The following is a 21,669-nucleotide window of genomic DNA, read 5'->3' as shown; positions in this document are numbered from 1 at the left end:
ATCCAAACTTCCATAGACTCAAAGACCCCACTCATATCAAGGCTGGGAGACCAAGACCCTGTGCCTGGCTGGGTCAGAATCTTCCTTTCTGCGCTAGTCTAAATTCCTCTCTGAGCCAAGGTGATCCATCCGTTTTCTCATCTGGGCTTGGGTCTTCTGTTGTAATTTTGTTTATTCAAGGCTTGTCCGATCTTTCCAGACTGTCAATATATCATTGCCAGAGACCATGTTTGTTCAATAGCACTTAGAACAAGGGTCACCCCTTTGTAAATGTCAGTCCGCCAGTACAAATGAATGGAACTGGATATTGAATATCGGAGCAATGCCCCTGATGGCCAACAAGTCCTCATTTCTCAGATTAGGAAGCCTCAGCTTCACTGAGGAGGATACAGAAAGAGAGGAGGAATGGTCCCAGCTCTTAAGGAATTTACTAAAAGAGAGATGAAAGTATATTACCACCTGGGAGAAAATATCAATGTTATAGGAGGTCTGTGTCAGTTAAAAGGTCCTTGGTGACATTTTGGACTCTGGTCTCTCTGCCTGCTCATCCTCTTACACTAAATCTTGTAGGTCTCCCCACGCCTCTGATACATCCTTCTCTCTGCCTGTGTGGCCTTCCTTCAGATCTTCATCACTTTTCCTTTAGACTCCTCAGGACTCTCCGGAAGCCTCCCTCCCTTCTGTGTGATTCCCTGTGTCCCATCTACAGTAGTACATCAATTCCCTGTCTCAAATCCTCTGTGCTTCCTTACAGTGTACATGGTCATGCCTACTCTCGGGTAGACCTCACATGGCCACGCCTTCACACCTTATCCATGTCTCCTGACACTCTGCTCTCCTGCCTGCTTCCCCCAAAGAACTTAGGATCTACCAGCCCCTAGCACCTTTTTACCAATCGTGCTGAACATCCACATAGATGTTTCTTCTCTTGCCATTGCCTACAAAGAGGGTCCTCCTCTCCCAGGTGAATGTGGCCTCATTTTTGTACCCTTCTCTGATGCTCTCAGCTCATAGTGTCTCTTGGCCTAACAGGACCTCAGGAAATCATAGCCCTTTTTTCTCCCCACAGCAACATCTGAAGTTAAATATCATTTATTGATTTCACAAATGAGGAACGTATGTATCATGGAGTTTAAATGGCTCTCAGGGTCCTTTAATGGGTATAAGAGTCAGGCTTCATTTCTGTCTGAAGCCAACTTTTCAACCATATCACATTGCTTCATTCATCTGTGTATTTGTCTCTTTCCCACTGTTTGTAAGATCATCTTTATCACCACAACTATACTGTCTTATAAGTGTTTGTAAGTCAATTTTCCTCTATTATGAGGATACCAGTTTTTGCTTAATGCATGCTCTACGTTTGTATGACTAACATTTAGACCAGGTATAAGGAAGGCACTGACTATTTTCTTGCTTATTCAAGTAGAGCAGGTCATGCTGAGGATACAGAACTTGAGGTTTATGGAAAGGACAAGACTTTTCTGAAAAGGTGGTTATGTTTTCTAACCTTTTTATGTTTCTGATTCACACTGAGGGTCATTTCCTAATCACATGTGAAAATACAAGACAGAGCTGATACATAATTTTCCCTACTTTATTTTAGCCCTTGAATCTTTGGTTTGTTTTAAAGCCCTATAATGAGTAGAAAGTGTGTGAAGTGTGTGTGTGTGTGTGTGTGTTCTATAATCTATACTTGGGAAGTCTGGAATATTCAAATATCCAAATGAAAATCTTATCTAATCGATCGGATCTTATCTTCTGTGACAGATAGTCTGATACCTTCTTTTACACAATTTATTCTTTTTGAAGAGATTTGTCAGATCGGACAGGTGAGCAGGATCAGTAATCCCACCTATACTGATTAGTTGCTGCTGGGGCTCCCTCTCTGTCTGCCCTGACTCCCTGGCTCTTTTCTGGTTCTTTGCTGGGACAGCCCTTACTGTCATTCTTCTTTGTACTTGGCCACTCTGTTCTTTGTTTAGTAGTGAGGGAAATAAGATGGTACGCAACAAAAGAAATAACTAAATAAAGCAGATGAGTTTATAGAGCATAGTTTCCATATGGATAGAATAATTGGATTTTGGCCACAAGGAATCACAGATAATGTTGCTTACCAGAGAAATGGATCCTGTGTAGGTTTATACACCTGAAACATTAGCTAGCTCCTAATCTACCTTTGGTGAACCTACTGGTGTACCCTTCAGTACTGACTATCTCTGTCACCAGAATATGAAATTTATAGGCTTTTCTAAAGAATCCAAACCAAAGAAATACTCAGAGGAAACACAGCAAATAACCCAGTAGGAGTGATAAACCCTTTGCTTTTAAGAGTGAAATCCTGTTTCGGATTAGAAGATATTACTGCTCTTGTGGGGTCAAGGGATGCTCTACCTTTAATCCAATATTCTTAAAGAATGAAAATTAGAAACCCTAATTCAGGCCCTGTCTGAGTCAATGGAGTAGGGGTGTGGGCTTTTCTGGGACCTTCATGTATTCTGCTAAACAGAACTCTCCATAAGCTATTCCTTCTAAACTCCAAAGGAAGGTAGGTCTTAGTTAAGCAATTGTGCTGGTTGAGGCTAAATAATATAAAGTGGTTGAAAGCAGAGACTTTAGTCAGACTCTTTTGTCATAGTCCTGGCTTCACACTTACTGGCTGTCTAATTTTGATCAAACTACTTTGCTCCTCTTTGCCTGTTCCTTTTAATTATCTGGAAAATTAGGATAATATTATTTACTCTTAAGTGTTTTTTAAAAGGCGATATGATGATGAATATAAACATTCAGCATAATGTGTAGCACACCATAACTGCTCAGTTAAAGGTCAGCAATGATTGAGATGGGATGATGATGATGATTTGAAAACTTGAGACAGGTTAAAAGCCCCAATGAAAACCTGAGTTTTACTACATATAGAACACATATGTGATGAGCACTGGGTGTTATATGCAACTAATGAATCGTTGAACACTACATCAAAAACTAATGATGTACTATATGTTGGCTAAATGAACATAATGAAAAAAAAGGAAAAAATCCCACATACTTTCTATGTTGATGTATTTTGTCCTACTTTTTAAGGGACTCTGGAGTTTTAGCTCGTTAGATACTTTATATGGCCTCACCCAACAACTACTCTACTGCTCCAGTTTCTGAATTCCTCCTCATCTGCTTCCCTAACTACCAGAGTTGGCAGCACTGGCTGTCCTGCCCCTCAGCCTCCTCTTCCTCCTGGCCATGGGGGCCAATGCCACCCTGCTGATCACCATCAGGCTGGAGGCCTCTCTTCATGAGCCCATGTACTACCTGCTCAGCCTCCTCTCCCTGCTGGACATGGTGCTCTGCCTGACCATCAACCCCAAGGTCCTTGCCATCTTCTGGTTTGATCTCAGGTTCATCAGCTTCTCAGCCTGCTTCCTCCAGATGTTCATCATGAACAGTTTCTTGACCATGGAGTCCTGTACATTCATGGTCATGGCCTATGACCGCTATGTGGCCATCTGCCACCCACTGAGGTACCCATCCATCATCACTGACCAGTTTGTGGTTAAAGCTGCCATATTTCTTGTGGCCTGGAATGGCCTCCTTTCTCTTCCTGTTCCAATTCTTTCTTCCCGACTCAGATACTGTGCAGAGAACATCATCAAGAACTGTATCTGCACTAATCTGTCTGTGTCCAAACTCTCCTGTGATGACATCACCTTCAACCGGCTCTACCAGTTTGTGGCAGGCTGGACCCTACTGGGCTCTGACCTCATCCTAATTGTTCTCTCCTACTCCTTCATCCTGAAAGCTGTGCTAAGGATCAAGGCTGAGGGTGCTATGGCCAAGGCCTTGGGCACTTGTGGTTCCCACTTCGTCCTCATCCTCTTCTTTAGCACTGTCCTGCTGGTTCTGGTCATCACTAAGCTGGCCAGGAAGAAGATTCCCCCAGATGTCCCCATCCTGCTCAACATCCTGCACCACCTCATCCCCCCAGCCCTGAACCCCATTGTTTATGGTGTGAGAACCAAGGAGATCAAGCAGGGGATCCAGAAGCTGCTGAGAACGTTGTAAGAGGTAAAATGGATCAGATCCACCTTTGGAATTGTTAGTAAAAGTCAGGAATTATTTTTACGTTGGAAAGGAGATTTTACTTTTTAATCGCAGAATGGCTTCTGATTCTTTTTAGCTTAGACAACATTCTTCTATGAATCCTTGTTTCCTGCTGCTTCAAAGGAGACCTCCCTTTCCTGGATTCTGTTGTCACTTGAATTTGCCCTGACTGACTCCTTATCTGAGGGTCTTGCCAAGCCTTAGCCAAGTGGAGCTGGGTTGGAGTGGGAGTGTTTGGCCCTAAAGAAACAAACTTTATACTTAAATCTGCCTGTCCCCTGATTTGCAAAGAACATAGATGACTCTCCTGCCTCCCGTTTCAGACATGGCTTTTGTGTTGTGGGGGGTTGATTGGGCTGAAGTAAGGACATTCACCCAGAATTCTGGTTTTTGGAGTCAAGTGCTTTACTGTGAACATCCCTGACTCTTTTTTGTTTTTGCACCTGTGGCAGATGTGTCATCTCCTGGCTCCTCAGATCCTGCCAGACCCTAAAATTTTCCATTTGTGCAACTTCTCTGGGATCATCTTTTCCTACCCTCCTTCCCTCCGTCCCTCCCTCCCTCCCTTCCTCTCTCCCTTTTTTTTCCTTTTTTCTTTCCCTTTTTCCTCCTTCCTTCCTTCCTGCCCCCCTCTCCCTCCCTCCCTCCCGCCTTCCTTCCCTCCCTCCCTTCTTTCCTTCCTCTTTCTTCCTTCCTTCCCTCCTTCCCTCTCTCCCTTCTTTTCTTTCTTTCTTTCTCTTTCTTTCTTTCTTTCTTTCTTTCTTTCTTTCTTTCTTTCTTTCTTTCTTTCTTTCTTTCTTTCTTTCTTTCTTTCTTTCTTTCCTTCCTTTTTCTTTCTTCCTTTCCTTCCTTCCTTCCTTCCTTCTTCCTTCCTTCCTTCCAAGATTCTTTGTTCAGATTTTTATTTGTAAAGGAGATATAAGATCTTTTAGGGCTTTTTTGGGGGGAGTAGACTTGTATTGTTTGAAGTGTTATATGTTCTTTACCTCATTATCTTCATGACTCTGTAATCCTCACTTCATCCCATATACCTCCTATAAGGAACTTAGAACATTACATCACATTTCAGGCACCATCCCTCCCCAACTTTAACCTACGCATCCTAGGCACAACTCAGCTGTCCAATTCTTTCCTTCCATTGCCATGTTTGCTTCAGCCTTCAGCCTGGGCTGGTGTAGCTGTTGACAGTTTTCCAGGATGACATAGAAGTTCTAGGGTTTGATTTTCTCACATAAGTGTGTTCCACTATTTTGCAATCTCCTCCTTAATGATCCCCTACAAATTAAGACTTTGTAGTCCATTATTTTTCCAAGTATCATTTGAAGAACATTCCAATTGGACTATCCTACTTTCTTTTGTATCAAAACTTTTCTTGGGGCGCCTGGGTGGCTCAGTCAGTTAAGTCTGCCTTCGGCTCAGGTCATGATCCCAGGGTCCTGGGATAGAGCCCTGCATTGGGCTCCCTGCTCAGAGGGGAGACTTCTTCTCCCTTTCCCTCTTCCTGCCACTCCCCCTGCTTGTGCTCTCTTTCTCTCTCTCTGTCAAATAAATAAATAAAATCTTAAAAAACAAAACAAAAAACTTTGATGAATGACTTATATTTAAATTTAATAGTTCTGTACTATTTTAAAAAGTTATATATTTTGCAGCAGTGATCCTCTTTTCTTCTCTTAGAGACCTCAGTGTTTTGGCTCTAACAGACTTTCAGACTTATCTCAAACTTTCTTTGTTTCCCCCACTGTAACTAAAGCAAACTGCTTACTTTTCCCTGAACATTCCCTCTTTGTGTTTGCTGTCTGTCTTTAATCATTTGACCCTTTCTACACCAACCTTCATTTACTAGTATCATTATTGCTGAACCCCATATTTCCCATGAGGCTGAAGTCAAACAGTACTTTGCGCAGGGGGCCTTCTTTTCATGACTTTCACCTGGAATTGCTACTCTAGCATCTTAAGTATCTGTATGTCTTTCTCTGATGGTGTCATGAGTTTCATCTTTTTATTCTGAATGGTTGCTTTTACACTTGTTTATGTAGAGGAATTTAGAATAAAGATATGTCGAATAAGGTGGAACATTTTATCAGTGCATATTTTGTCCTTCCCGTCCTTTGAAAACTACTAGGGAACAATGATCAAATCTTATAGTAATATGTATTTTTATAGTTCCAAATACAGAGACTATTTTTAGCCAACACTAAATGAAATTTATATGGTGAATTCCCCCTAAGGTTAGAATAATCAAAGTAATTGGGATTTGATTTTCAGATAGACCAATTTGGCCAAATTTGCTAACTCAGGTTTTATGAACTTTGGCTAAATTTGTTTCCTTACCTTTGAAAGTGGTGACATTGATCCTTATCTCTTACCATTGTTTTGAAGAGTAAATAAACTAAGTATGAAAATTTTTGTTCAGTACCTTGAATGTGCACACCTTAATTACATAGACATTAAATGAATTATTATTATTTTCCTATGCACACTGCTTTCCCTGCTGCCCTCTGAATATGAGGCAGATTATTGTCTCAAACCTCATTTACCTTGAAGTAGAAGGTATCCATGTCATTTTGTCCTCCTTTAGCCCTACAGTCATTTTATTACTAATACATTTCCTTGAGAAATCTTTTACCTATGTGAGGGTTACTTTTGAAACTCGAAACTATTTGGTGCTCCATAAATCTGTCAGTCAGGCATATTCCATTCATATCTGTTTCAATCTGGATATGCCATGAGGCTACCTATAAGCATACCTTCTGGAACTGCAAAGGACAGCCATGGGTCCTATGTGGCTATGATACCATCCAGTGCTCACCTCCTTTGAGGCTCTCTGGCTACCAGTGTCACCTGTCCCCCAAAGTTGCCTCCACATTTCCATCTGGGATAGTGAAGGAAGAAAGACAGGCTCTGACACACCAGTCATGAAACAGCAGTCTGCTTTCACCACACCCAGACAGCTGCTGTAGTATATATTATCTTACTGACTTGTGGCTACATGGTATGCAGATGCTCGATTGCTTTGCAGCCCCTGCCCAGGGCAGTAGAAAGGAATATCATTTTCAGTTTACCTATAAAATAACCAAAGAAATAAACAGAGCCTGCAATGCTGTACCACCTATTTTCTACAGATCCCATGGAGTCCTTACTTTAGTCCAATTTCCCTATTTTTAGGGTAAAAGGCTCCTGCAATTTCTCTCAGAACCAATTATGACTTGGCACTTCATCTGAGAAAAGCTGCAAAGCTATGAATCTCTGCTTTGGAATTGTTCTCAGTAGAAAAGAGAGATGGTATCATTCTTTGGTGTCATCACCTTTGTGTGCCTTTCTCTTTTCTATCACTATTTCATCTATATGTATTATATTTCCTAATTTAGACTCTTCCTGAGTGAGGGCTTCTGGTTCTGGCACATGGACACTACATAAACCAGATGGTAGCAGGAGCCTCCCTGGAATCTTCCCTTCTGTTCAGGAAGAGGGGGCAGGGTTAGAAGAATAAAGTAGAGCAGGATAATCTCAATCCTAGGCAATACTCAGGGGCAGCACTAGCATGGCCAGTGAGGTGAGGGTGGTATCTAACCCAAGATTCCCTTTGGTAGACATAGAGACAAGTTCAAAGCAAAAGAGGTAGAGTCTTGCCCAGCTATGTCCCATCACCTGAAGCATAATGGCAACCCCAGTCTTGGGACTCAGACCTTGTGAGGTGAGAAAGAGAGAGCTGTGTTCAGCCTCTTCTCCAGCTCCCTCACTCCTACTTCTGGTACCTAGAAGCTTCCCACAGCATTTCCCCTTTACTGCTGCATGTACTCAGATGAAGCCTATACTCACCCAGTGAGTTAGTTAGATTTTCATGTTCTTATTATGCCCTGTCATTAATAATAAATGTTTGAAGTGTCCATTCTTATTTCCAATTAAGCCATTGTGCTGTGGATAGTAGAGGAAATGATATGTCCATAACATGCTAGCTGCGTGGCCCACTTTTGTACAATGGCCATAATGAGATGACCCTCGTTTAAGGATAATATTAAACTTTCATTTAATTATAATTTTTCTAAGAGTACACTGAAGACCTGAAATAAATTTCTCTGTGTTCTAAGTCTAGAAATATTTGTTTTTCAAACGTATATGCTCTTTATTTAGAAGCACCCTTCTCCCAAAAGTTTTCCTCAACTCTCTCCTTGTTCACTGCTTCTCCTGTATTAGATTTTGTCTTCTCTGTTTTCTTCTCCACCTCTGCTCCTGAGAATATGTGCCTTAGCCTCTAGGTTCAGATGGCTAAAATAGTCTTAGCCTCTGTGTGTGGGGAGGGAAGAGACAGGATGGACCTTAGGGCTTGAAAATAGCTTCTGGAGCCTCTGAAGGGCTTGGATAGGTGGTGCAGTAAATAGTCATAAATAGCAACAGTAGAGTGCAGCCTCCTCAAGCTGGTAGGTCTGGTTTGGAGGCAGGAAAATCATGAAGATGGGAATGATGAAGTGTGTCGGCCTCAGGTATTTAATATTCAATATAAGCAGGGAGAAGGAATTCTCCTGGTAGAACTGTAGCAGGCCTGGTGCTGCAGAGTCTGATTCTACCAATTTCTCCAAATCTGGTGCATCACTGCTTTGAACTACGGGGCTTGAACTCATGACCCTGTGATCAAGACCTGAGCTGAGATCCAGAGTTGGATGCTTAACTGACTGAGCCACCCAGGTGCCCCTGTATCACTGCTTTTATGTAGGAGCAAAGTTTTTCTACCATTTAGAAAAGCTGAGATCAGGGTGAGTGTTCTTGAATTAAATCTATATCTTCATTATTGCTTATGGCAGCTAGAGACCCGGAATTGATTTCCTTAACTGCAATTCTGTCCTCCTACAGAAGATTGCCCTAGAAGCACCAGATGGGATAGGACCAGTTATCCCCATTGATTACTCCCTCTTGGCCACACCCTCTCACCCGGCCTTGTCTCCCAGTGCTCTTTCCTGCTTCTCTCACTGGGACAGAATAGTTTTTCTATTATTCATGTTACCATGCTCCCCAGAAGACTGGATGTGGAGTCAATTCCTTATTTTTGGTTTATTGATCCAGGAAAAAGAACATAATGACCAACTGGAAATGAAGCAGATGAGTTTATAGGAATAGATGTATTTCTTTAGGGTAACTGGAATCTGGCTGCAGGTAAGTTTGTATGGTCTGACTAACAGGATAAATCGGTTTTGTCTGGATTTGTGTTTGAATCTATAGCTGTTACTTAATTCTGAGTCTACCCTCTGAACTTTCACTCTTTTGTCACGCTTTGTTAACAAAACCTAGTTCCAGGCCCCGGATGTATCTTATGTGGAAGAATGGTATTCTTATAGACCACATTTGGAGATATCTGGATATTCTGGTATTCTTTGCTGACTAGTGACATTGACTCTAAAAAAATTAAATCACGTCACTGGTTTAAGTTAGGGGTCAGGGCAAGAGTGATAATCTAACCTGAGTCAGGGAGGTAGGGGTTGCTAGAAAGTCCTAGTCTTTGATAGAAGCATCTATGTTACCTAAGCTGGGAGGTCTGGATGTGTTCATTATCCCTGTCCTTGAGCATTCCCATCCTGAAGTTTGAAAGATCAATTTACTAAAGAATCTCTAAAGGAAATTTGATGGGGAGTATTAAAAAAAAAATAAAAACTGTAAATTTGAGCCGACCCAGAGCCAAATGAATGGAATTTCCATAAATAAACAAAATTATAGATGCCATTTGCCAGTACAAAAAGTGAACTCATATTATGCAAAATAGAAAGAGGAATGTTTAGTTTTCCAGAACTCTAGACCTGTGCTGTGCGATACAGTACACATCCAGGCCATGTGTGGCTATTGAGTGCTTGAAATGTGGCTAGTCAGAATTAGAATGTGCTGCATGTGTAAAATGTACTTGATTTTGAAGACTTAATACAAAAACAAAAACAAAGAATGTAAAATAGCTCTTTAATAGTTTTTCATATTGATACATGTTCAAGTGATAACACTTTGGATATATTGAGGAAAATAACATATTATTAAAATTAATTTCATGTGTTTCCTTTGAGTTTTTTTAAGGTAGCTACTAGAAATGCAAAATTATGTATGTGGCTCACAATGTATTTCTATTGGAATTGCTGCTATAGATTATATAGCAAATATGGAAACTGATAATGTATTAGGCAAAATAGAGGAACAAATTTATTTCTTCCGATTTCAAAATCTGCCTTCAAATATTTACAATTACCTTACCTTCTCACCTCTCAGGAAAGACAGGGACGCTGGCTCTAGGAGGGCCAAACACTCATTAGGACCACTGCCATTGTTGATAAAAATTGGCTTATTTTGGGCATCCTCAGAGCATGGAAAACAAAGTGTCACTGAACATGTCACTCAATGTTCTGAGATAAGCCTTAGCATGACAGCCATATAAAAATTTATCTCAGAAGTGTCTTAAATGCTCATAACTGGTTAGGGTGTACCAGGCCAGGAGTCCACGTGAACCTGCTCGGTCTGGGTTTGTGACTGATGGAGAATCCACGTGGACTCAAATGAAGAGAGCAGTTGCTACTGTCCCTCACTCTTTGGTAGTAGTGTTGGACCAAAATCGCTGACTCCTGCAATTTCTTGTTCTTATCCCAACCACCTGCCTGACATTAGGAGACTTTTTCATACCTTCTTGTCTCCAAGTGTATTCTTTTTTAGACTTCTCTAAGATGCTATTTCCTATATAAGTGGTAGTCGTGACTTTATCGAAGTCTTGAGGTATTTCATGGTGATGCATGTAGTCCTGATTTCTCCTTTGCCAGTGATGTCATCTCTTGGAAGAGGGGCAGGGGCATGCATTTGTGTAGGGACTATGGTTGATCTGCTCTAGCAGCAGAGCCTGCATATGTGTCTTGGTATTGTAGGTAGTAGTAGTATTGTAGGTAGCTGTAGATTCAGACTTCATAATTTCAATGCATGGCTTCACCACTGTAATTTTAATAAAAAGACTTTACTTACCTTTGCCTTTGTTTCCTCATCTGTAAAATTGGACTAACAATGGTGTTTTATTATAAGAAGGATGATCATGTAATTTATCACCCTCGTTGGGAAACTACTAAGAGTGTGTAAGGGCTTAAATGGGAATTATTCAAGGCAAACAGGAAATATGGTCATTCTACTATCATCCTACTTACAGGATTTTTAACAGGATGGATGGGTTTATATTTATAAAGTACTTAGGAGGGGATTATGCTAAGTGAAATAAGTCAAGCAGAGAAAGACTATTATCATATGGTTTCACTCATATGTGGACCATAAGGAATACTGCAGAGGACCACAGGGGAAGGGAGGGAAAACTGAATGGGAAGAAATCAGAGAGGGAGACAAACCATGAGAGACTCTGGACTCTGGGAAACAAACTGAGGGTAACAGAAGGGAGGCGGTTATGGGGATGGGGTAACTGGGTGGTGGGTATTAAGGAGGGTATGTGTTGTGATGAGCACTGGGTGTTATATGCAACTAATGAATCATGGAACATTACATCAAAAACTAATGATGGATTATATGCTGGCTAACTGAACATAAAAAAAAAAAAAAAAAGAATAGAAACCAGGCACTTAACTATTATTATTTTTAAATGGTTCTATGAAAAATGTTACTTCCCCATGGGTATTCATATTATTTGGATGGATTTATTCTTGTCTTACCCTTCAAGGTTTTCTAAAGTGTCAGTAGTGATTAGGACACTTTACATGGCACCACCCAGCAACTACTCCACTGCTCCTGTCTCTGAATTCCTCCTCATCTGCTTCCCTAACTACCAGAGTTGGCAGCACTGGCTGTCCCTGCCCCTCAGCCTCCTCTTCCTCCTGGCCATGGGGGCCAATGCCACCCTGCTGATCACCATCAGGCTGGAGGCCTCTCTTCATGAGCCCATGTACTACCTGCTCAGCCTCCTCTCCCTGCTGGACATGGTGCTCTGCCTGACTGTCATCCCCAAGGTCTTGGACATCTTCTGGTTTGACAATAAATCAATCAGTTTCCCAGCTTGCTTCCTCCAGATGTTCATCATGAACAGTTTCCTGACCATGGAGTCCTGTACATTCATGGTCATGGCCTATGACCGCTATGTGGCCATCTGCCACCCACTACAATACCCATCCATCATCACTGACCAGTTTGTGGTTAAGGCTGCCATCTTCGTTGTGGCCCGGAATGGCCTTCTGACTATGCCTATCCCTATACTTTCTTCCCGGCTCAGATACTGCGCAGAGAACATCATTAAGAACTGTATCTGCACTAATCTGTCTGTGTCCAAACTCTCCTGTGATGACATCACCTTCAACCGGCTCTACCAGTTTGTGGCAGGCTGGACCCTACTGGGCTCTGACCTCATCCTAATTGTTCTCTCCTACTCCTTCATCCTGAAAGCTGTGCTAAGGATCAAGGCTGAGGGTGCTATGGCCAAGGCCTTGGGCACTTGTGGTTCCCACTTCGTCCTCATCCTCTTCTTTAGCACCGTCCTGCTGGTTCTGGTCATCACTAACCTGGCCAGGAAGAAGATTCCCCCAGATGTCCCCATCCTGCTCAACATCCTGCACCACCTCATCCCCCCAGCCCTGAACCCCATTGTTTATGGTGTGAGAACCAAGGAGATCAAGCAGGGGATCCAGAAGCTGCTGAGAACGTTGTAAGAGGTAAAATGGGTGAGAACTAAGCTGGGGAATTTAAATTGATAATGGGGAAGAGTTTTCATGATACATAGGAAGTTTAAATAGTTACTGCAGGGATAAGTTTGGATTTTGCGTTCTCTAAATTTTCAGTTGATTATGGGGATATTCATATCCCGACTCCTGTTCTCCCTGCACTGACTGGAACCTTAGTTTTTTGCATTCTGGAGTTATCTGGAAGTTTACTTTGACCCCATCTGTGTGAAAGAGACTTGTCAAGTCATAATTACAGGAACTTAATTAGAGTGAAACTGTTTTCAAAATAAAGAAAAAATGGTATTCTAGTCACTTTCGGTGCCTCTCAGTTTCCTCAATTGCTTAATACTTAGATACCTATTAGACCACTTGGTTCTACCTGACACAGTTCAAACTGGTTTTGTGTCATGAATGGATCTCCTGTGGAGATACAGAAGTTGGCTCTAGAACTTTGATTCTTACAGTGAGGAAATGACACGTGTCACCCACTGCCTCCTCTAAGCCCTGTCAGATATTGTTAATATATTTATCTAATGCCACTTCTCTGGAGTATAAATTTCCTGGAGTTCTTTACTTATTTTTAATGAATTAAAAATATTAAAATGACTCATTTGTGTGCGTGTGCACACTTTAAGTGAAAGTGTGTGTCCTGTTTTCAGATGTGATTTACTAACTTGTGTCTTCATCCTCTCCTATCTCACTTTTCCATCAGATTTCCGGCACTATCTACATTCCCACTTTTTCCTGCTTATCTTAGATACCCAGTTAAATTGACTTATTCATTCTACTTTCAGCTCTGTTGTGTCAATCCTCATAGTCTGTGCTGGTGCCAGCATAGCATTCTATGGGATCCAGGCATCCATATTACAGGGTTATTGCCTTCCTTCCCCTCATGTCCTCCATGCTATTCCTTATGTTCCACAAATAAGTGAAACCATATGATAATTGACTTTCTCTGCCTGACTTATCTCACTTAGCATAATCTCCTCCAGTCCCAACCATGTTGATGTAAAAGTTGGGTATTCATCCTTTCTGATGGCTGAGTAATATTCCACTGTATATACGGACCACATCTTCTTTATCCATTCATCTGCGGAAGGGCATCTCGGCTCTTTCCACAGTTTGGTTATTGCGGACATTGCTGCTATGAACATTGGGGTGCATATGGCCCTTCTTTTCACTACATCTGTGTCTTTGGGGTAAATACCCAGAAGTGCAATTGCTGGGTCATAGGGTAGCTCTATTTTTAATTTTTTGAGGCACCTCCACACTGTTTTCCAAAGTGGCTGTACCAACTTGCATTCCCACCAACAGTGTGAGAGGGTTCCCCTTTCTCCACAACCTCTCCAACATTTGTTGTTTCTTGCCTTGTCAATTTTTGCCATTCTAACTGGTGTAAGGTGCTATCTCAGTGTGGGTTTGATTTGAATTTCCCTGATGGCTAATGATGATGAACATTTTTTTATGTGTCTGTTAGCTATTTGTATGTCTTCTTTGAGAAGTGTTTGTTCATGTCTTCTGCCCATTTTTTGACTTGATTATTTGTTTTTTGGGTATTGAATTTGAGAAGTTCTTTATAGATATTGGATATCAGCCCTTTATCTGTAGTGTCATTTGCAAATATCTTCTCCCATTCCGTGGGTTGCCTCTTTGTTTTGTTGACTGTTTCCTTTGCTGTGCAGAAGCTTTTTATCTTGATGAAGTCCCAAAAGTTCATTTTTGCTTTTGTTTCACTAGCCTTTGGAGATGTATCTTGAAAGAAGTTGCTGTGGCCGATGTCAAAGAGGTTACTGCCTATGTTCTCCTCTAGGATTTTGATGGATTCCTGTCTCACATTGAGGTCTTTCATCCATTTGGAGTTTATCTTTGTGTATGGTGTTAGAGAATGGTCGAGTTTCATTCTTCTGCATGTGGCTGTCCAATTTTCCCAGCACCATTTATTGAAGAGACTTTTTTCCATTGCATATTTTTCCCTGCTTTGTCGAAGATTATTTGACCATAGAGTTGAGGGTCCATATCTGGGCTCTCTATTCTGGTCCATTGCTCTATATGTCTGTTTTTGTGCCAGTACCATGCTCTCTTGTTGATCACTGCTTTGTAATATAGCTTGAAATCGGGCAACGTGATGCCCCCAGCTTTGTTTTTCTTTTTCAACATTTCCTTGGCGATTTGGGGTCTTTTCTGATGCCGTACAAATTTTAGGATTATTTGTTCCAGCACTTAGGAAAATGTCATTGGAATTTTGATTGGGATGGCATTGAAGGTATAGATTGCTCTGGGTAGCATAGACATTTTAACAATGTTTATTCTTCTGATCCATGAGCATGGAATGGTTTTCCATATTTTTGTGTCTTTTTCAATTTCTTTCATGAGTGTTCTGTAGTTCCTCGTGTATAGATCCTTTGCCTCTTTGGTTAGGTTTATTCTGAGATATCTTTTGGTTTTTGGTGCTATTGTAAATGGAATCGTTTCTCTAATTTCTCTTTCTACAGTTGCATTGTTAGTGTATAAGAAAGCAACTGATTTCTGTGCATTGATTTTGTATCCTGCCACGTTACTGAATTGCTATATGAGTTCTAGTAATTTGGGGGTGGAGTCTTTTGGATTTTCCACATAAAGTATCATGTCATCTGTGAAAAGAGAGAGTTTGACTTCTTCTTTGCCAATGTGAATACATTTAATTTCTTTTTGTTGTCTGATTGCTGTTGCTAGGACTTCTAGTAGTATGTTGAACAATAGTGGTGAGAGTGGGCATCCTTGACGTGTTCCTGATCTTAAGGGAAAGGCTCTCAGCTTTTCCCCATTGAGGATGATATTCGCTGTGGGTTTTTCATAGATGGATTTTATGAACTTGAGGAATGTTCCCTCTATCCCTATACTCTGAAGAGTTTTAATCAGGAAAGGATGTTGTATTTTGTCAAATGCTTTTTCTGCATCCATTGAGAGGACCATATGGTTCTTCTCTCTCCTCTTATTAATGTGTTCTGTCACATTGATTGATTTGCGAATGTTGAACTACCCTTGCATCACGGGCATAAATCCCAATTGGTCGTGGTGGAGGATCCTTTTAATGTATTGTTGGATCCTATTAGCTAAGATTTTGTTGAGGATTTTGGAATTCATATTCGTCAGTGATACTGGTCTGAAATTCTCCTTTTTTGATTTGCTTGGTTTGGGGATCAAGGTAATGCTGGCCTCACAGAATGAGTCTGGAAGCTTTCTTTCTGTTTCTATTTTTTGAAACAGCTTCAGGAGAATAGGTGTTATTTCTTCTTTGAATGTTTGGTAGAATTCTCCAGGGAATCCATCAGGCCCTGGACTCTTGTTTTTTGGGAGTTTTAGGAGGTTTTTTTTTTTTAATTTTTTTATTGTTATGTTAATCACCATATATTACATCATTAGTTTTTGATGTAGTGTTCCATGATTCATTGTTTGTTCATAACACCCAGTGCTCCGTGCAGAATGTGCCCTCTTTAATACCCATCACCAGGCTAACCCATCTCCCTACCCTCCTCCCCTCTAGAAACCTCAGTTTGTTTTTCAGAGTCCATCATCTCTCATGGTTCGTCTCCCCCTCTGACTTACTCCCCTTCATTCTTCCTCTCCTGTTATCTTCTTCTTTTTCTTTTTTCTTAAAATATGTTGCGTTATTTGTTTCAGAAGTATAGATCTGTGATTCAACAGTCTTGCACAATTCACAGCGCTCACCATAGCACATACCCTCCCCAATGTCTATCACCCAGCCACGCCATCCCTCCTACCCCCAACCACTCCAGTAACACTCAGTTTGTTTCCTGAGATTAAGAATTCCTCATATCAGTGAGGTCATATGATACATGTCTTTCTCTGATTGACTTATTTCACTAAGCATAACACCCTCCAGTTCCATCCACGTCGTTGCAAATGGCAAGATCTCATTCCTTTTGATGGCTGCATAATATTCCATTGTGTATATATACCACCTCTTCTTTATCCATTCATCTGTCGATGGACATCTTGGCTCTTTCCACAGTTTGGCTATTGTGGACATTGCTGCTATAAACATTGGGGTGCACGTACCCCTTCGGGTCCCTACATTTGTATCTTTGTGGTAAATACGCAGTAGTACAATTGCTGGATCGAATGGTAGCTCTAATTTCAACTGTTTGAGGAACCTCCATACTGTTTTTCAGAGTGGTTGCACCAGCTTGCATTCCCACCAACAGTGTAGGAGGGTTCCCCTTTCTCCGCATCCCCGCCAACATCTGTCGTTCCCTGACTTGTTAATTTTAGCCATTCTGACGGGTGTGAGGTGGTATCTCATTGAGGTTTTGATTTGGATTTCCCTGATGCCGAGTGATGTTGAGCACTTTTTCATGTGCCTGTTGGCCATTTGGATGTCTTCTTTGGAGAAATGTCTGTTCATGTCTTCTGCCCATTTTTTGATTGGATTATTTGTTCTTTGGGTGTTGAGTTTGATAAGTTCTTTATAGATTTTGGATACTAGCCCTTTATCTGATATGTCATTTGCAAATATTTTCTCCCATTCTGTCGGTTGTCTTTTGGTTTTGTGGACTGTTTCTTTTGCTGTGCAAAAGCTTTTTATCTTGATGAAATCCCAATAGTTCATTTTTGCCCTGGCTTCCGGTGCCTTTGGCGATGTTTCTAGGAAGAAGTTGCTGCAGCTGAGGTCGAAGAGGTTGCTGCCTGTGTTCTCCTTTAGGATTTTGATGGACTCCTGTCTCACGTTAAGGTCTTTCAACCATTTGGAGTCTATTTTTGTGTGTGGTGTAAGGAAATGTTCCAGTTTCATTCTTCTGCATGTGGCTGTCCAATTTTCCCAACACCATTTGTTGAAGAGACTGTCTTTTTTCCATTGGACATTCTTTCCTGCTTTGTCAAAGATAAGTTGACCAAAGAGTTGAGGGTCCATTTCTGGGCTCTCGATTCTGTTCCATTCATCTATGTGTCTGTTTTTGTGCCAGTACCATACTGTCTTAATGATGACAGCTTTGTAATAGAGCTGGAAGTCCGGAATTGTGATGCCACCAGCTTTGCTTTTCTTTTTCAATATTCCTCTGGCTATTCGGGGTCTCTTCTGGTTCCGTACAAATTTTAGGATTATTTGTTCCCTTTCCTTGAAAAAAGTGGATGGTATTTTGATGGAGATTGCATTGAATGTGTAGATTGCTCTAGGTAGCATCGACATCTTCACAATGTTGGTTCTCCCAATCCATGAGCATGGAACGTTTCTCCATTTCTTTGTGTCTTCTTCAATTTCTTTCCTGAGTATTTTATAGTTTTCTGAGTACAGATCCTTTGCCTCTTTGGTTAGATTTATTCCTAGGTATCTAATGGTTTTGGGTGCAATTGTAAATGGGATCGACTCCTTGATTTGTTTCTCTTCTGTCTTGTTGTTGGTGTATAGGAATGCCACTGATTTCTGTGCATTGATTTTATATCCTGCTACTTTATTGAATTCCTGTAGGAGTTCTAGCAGTTTTGGGGTGAAGTCTTTTGGGTTTTCCACATACAGTATCATATCATCTGCAAAGAGTGAGAGTTTGACTTCCTCTTTGCCGATTTGGATGCCTTTGATTTCTTTTTGTTGTCTGATTGCTGTGGCTAGGACTTCTAATACTATGTTGAATAGCAGTGGTGAGAGTGGACATCCCTGCCACGTTCCTGACCTTAGGGGAAAAGCTCTCAGCCTTTCCCCATTGAGAATGATATTCGCTGTAGGTTTTTCATAGATGGCTTTTATGATATTGAGGTATGTACCCTCTAACCCTATACTCTGAAGAGTTTTGATCAAGAAAGGATGCTGTACTTTGTCAAATGCTTTTTCTGCATCTATTGAGAGGATCATATGATTCTTCTTCTTTCTTTTGTTAATGTACTGAATCACGTTGATTGATTTGCGGATGTTGAAGCAGCCTTGCAGCCCAGGAATAAATCCCACTTGGTCGTGGTGAATAATCCTTTTAATGTACTGTTGGATCCTATCGGCTAGTATTTTGGTGAGAATTTTTGCATCCATGTTCATCAAGGATATTGGTCTGTAATTCTCCTTTTTGATGGGGTCTTTGGTTTTGGGATCAAGGTAATGCTGGCCTCATAAAATGAGTTCGGAAGTTTTCCTTCCATTTCTATTTTTTGGAACAGTTCCAGGAGAATAGGTATTAATCTTTCTTTAAATGTCTGATAGAATTCCCCTGGGAAGCCATCTGGCCCTGGGCTTTTGTTTCTTGGGAGATTTTTGATGACTGCTTCAATTTCCTTAGTGGTTATAGGTCTGTTCAGGTGTTCTATTTCTTCCTGGTTCAATTTTGGTAGTTGATACATCTCTAGGAATGCACCCATTTCTTCCAGGTTATCTAATTTGCTGGCATAGAGTTGCTCATAATATGTTCTTATGATTGTTTTTATTTTTTTGGTGTTGGTTGTGATCTCTCCTCTTTCATTCATGATTTTGTTGATTTGGGTCATTTCTCTTTTCTTTTTGATCAGTCTGGCCAGGGGTTTATCAATCTTGTAAATTCTTTCAAAGAACAAGCTCCTCGTTTTGTTGATCTGTTCTACTGTTCTTTTGGTTTCTAGTTCATTGATTTCTGCTCTGATCTTTATTATTTCTCTTCTCCTGCTGGGTTTAGGCTTTCTTTGCTGTTCTTTCTCCAGCTCCTTTAGGTGTCGGGTTAGGTTGTGTATTTGAGACCTTTCTTGTTTCTTGAGAAAGGCTTGTATTGTTATATACTTTCCTCTCAGGACTGCCTTTGCTGCATCCCAAAGATTTTGAACAGTTGTGTTTTCATTTTCATTGGTTTCCATGAATTTTTTAAATTCTTCTTTAATTTCCTGGTTGACCCATTCATTCTTTAGTAGGATGCTCTTTAGCCTCCATGTATTTGAGTTCTTTCCGACTTTCCTCTTGTGATTGAGTTCTAGTTTCAAAGCATTGTGGTCTGAAAATATGCAGGGACTGATCCCACTCTTTTGGTACCGGTTGAGACCTGATTTGTGACCTAGGATGTGATCAATTCTGGAGAATGTTCCATGGGCACTAGAGAAGAATGTGTATTCCGTTGCTTTGGGATGGAATGTTCTGAATATGTCTGTGAAGTCCATTTGGTCCAGTGTGTCATTTAAAGTCTTTATTTCCTTGTTGACCTTTTGCTTAGATGATCTGTCCATTTCAGTCAGGGCGGTGTTAAAGTCCCCACTATTATTGTATTGTTGTCAATGTGTTTCTTTGCTTTTGTTATTAATTGCCTTATATAATTTGCTGCTCCCATGTTAGGGGCATAGCTATTTACAATTGTTAGATCTTCTTGTTGGATAGAGCCTTTAAGTAGGATATAGTGTCCTTCCTCATCTCTTATTAGAGTCTTTGTTTTAAAATCTAGTTTGTCTGATATAAGGATTGCCACCCCAGCTTTCTTTTGGTGTCCATTAGCATGGTAAGTGGTTTTCCACCCCCTCACTTTCAATGTGGGGGTGTCTTTGGGTCTAAAATGAGTCTCTTGCAGACAGCATATTGATGGGTCTTGTTTTTTAATCCAATATTATAGCCTGTGTCTTTTGATTGGGGCATTTAGCCCATTTACATTCAGGGTAAGTATCGAAAGGTATGAATTTAGTGCCATTGTATTGCCTGTAAGGTGACTGTTAACTGTCTGTTGTCTGTGTTCGTTTCTGCTCTTTGCTGCTTTTAGGCTCTCTCTTTGCTTAGAGGACCCCTTTCAATATTTCTTGTAGGGCTGGTTTCATGTTTGCAAATTCCTTTAGTTTTTGTTTGTCCTGGAAACTTTTTATCTCTCCTTCTATTTTCAATGACAGCCTAGCTGGATATAGTATTCTTGGCTGCATATTTTTCTCGTTTAGTGCTCTGAAGATATCTTGCCAGTCCTTTCTGGCCTGCCAGGTCTCTGTGGATAGGTCTATTGCTAATCTAATGTTTCTACCATTGTAGGTTACATATCTCTTCTCCCGAGCTGCTTTCAGGATTTTCTCTTTGTCTCTGAGACTCGTAAGTTTTACTATTAGATGTCAGGGTGTTGACCTATTATTATTGATTTTGAGAGGGGTTCTCTGTGCCTTTAGGAAGTTTTTGATCACTGCTTCAATCTCGTTACTGGTTATTGGCCTATTCAGGTTGTCATGAAAATTGTTCATCATCATTAGCCATCAGGGAAATTTAAATCAAACCCACACTGAGATAGCACCTTACACCAGTTAGAATGGTAAAAATTGACAAGGCAAGAAACAACAAATGTTGGAGAGGTTGTGGAGAAAGGGGAACCCTGTTACACTGTTGGTGGGAATGTAAGTTGGTACAGCCACGTAGGAAAACAGTGTGGAGGTGCCTCAAAAAATTAAAAATAGAGCTACCCTATGACCCAGCAATTGCACTCCTGGGTATTTACCCCAAAGACACAGATGTAGTTAAAAGAAGGGCCGTATGCACCCCAATGTTCATAGCAGCAATGTTCACAATAACCAAACTGTGGAAAAAGCCGAGATGCCCTTCTGCAGATGAATGGATAAAGAAGATGTTGTCCATATATACAGTGGAATATTACTCAGCCATCAGAAAGGATGAATACCCAACTTTTACATCAACATGGATGGGACTGGTGGAGATTGTGCTAAGTAAAATAAGTCAAGCAGAGAAAGTCAATTATCATATGGTTTCACTTACTTGTGGAACATAAGGAATAGGATGGAGGACATGAGGAGAAGGAAGGGAAAAATGAAGGGGGGGGCATTGGAGGGAGAGATGAACCATGAAAGACTATGGTCTCTGAGAAACAAACAGGTTTCTCGAGGGGAGGGGGATAGGGGGATGGGGAGATGGGTTAGCCAGATGATGGGTATTAAGGAGGTGATGTACTGCATGAGGCACTGGGTGTTATACGAAAACAATGGTTTG

The 21,669-nt window shown here is 40.9% G+C and overlaps 2 protein-coding genes across 2 annotated transcripts; both read left to right on the top strand.

Annotated features, from left to right (window-relative positions):
- The first annotated feature begins 3,100 nt into the window (after positions 1-3,100).
- LOC113913638 (olfactory receptor 56A4-like) lies at positions 3,101-4,056 on the top strand. The gene is given in 2 exon segments (XM_035722997.1): positions 3,101-3,203; positions 3,206-4,056. Coding segments are annotated over 2 exon segments (939 nt in total). The 5' UTR covers positions 3,101-3,115.
- A 7,739-nt stretch (positions 4,057-11,795) lies between these two features.
- Positions 11,796-12,749, top strand: LOC113914889 (olfactory receptor 56A4). The gene has a single exon (XM_035722999.1). The coding sequence runs from the start codon at positions 11,808-11,810 to the stop codon at positions 12,747-12,749; it is 942 nt and encodes a 313-aa protein (XP_035578892.1). The 5' UTR covers positions 11,796-11,807.
- The last annotated feature ends 8,920 nt before the right edge of the window (positions 12,750-21,669 follow it).

The sequence above is a fragment of the Zalophus californianus genome, chromosome 11, assembly GCF_009762305.2.
Source record: "Zalophus californianus isolate mZalCal1 chromosome 11, mZalCal1.pri.v2, whole genome shotgun sequence".
Taxonomy (NCBI): domain Eukaryota; kingdom Metazoa; phylum Chordata; class Mammalia; order Carnivora; family Otariidae; genus Zalophus; species Zalophus californianus.
This window is presented reverse-complemented; position numbering and strand designations above follow the sequence as displayed.

Bases quoted from the DNA above. Each gene is read 5' to 3' on its own strand.
- LOC113914889 (XM_035722999.1), top strand. From the start codon at position 11,808: ATGGCACCACCCAGCAACTACTCCACTGCTCCTGTCTCTGAATTCCTC.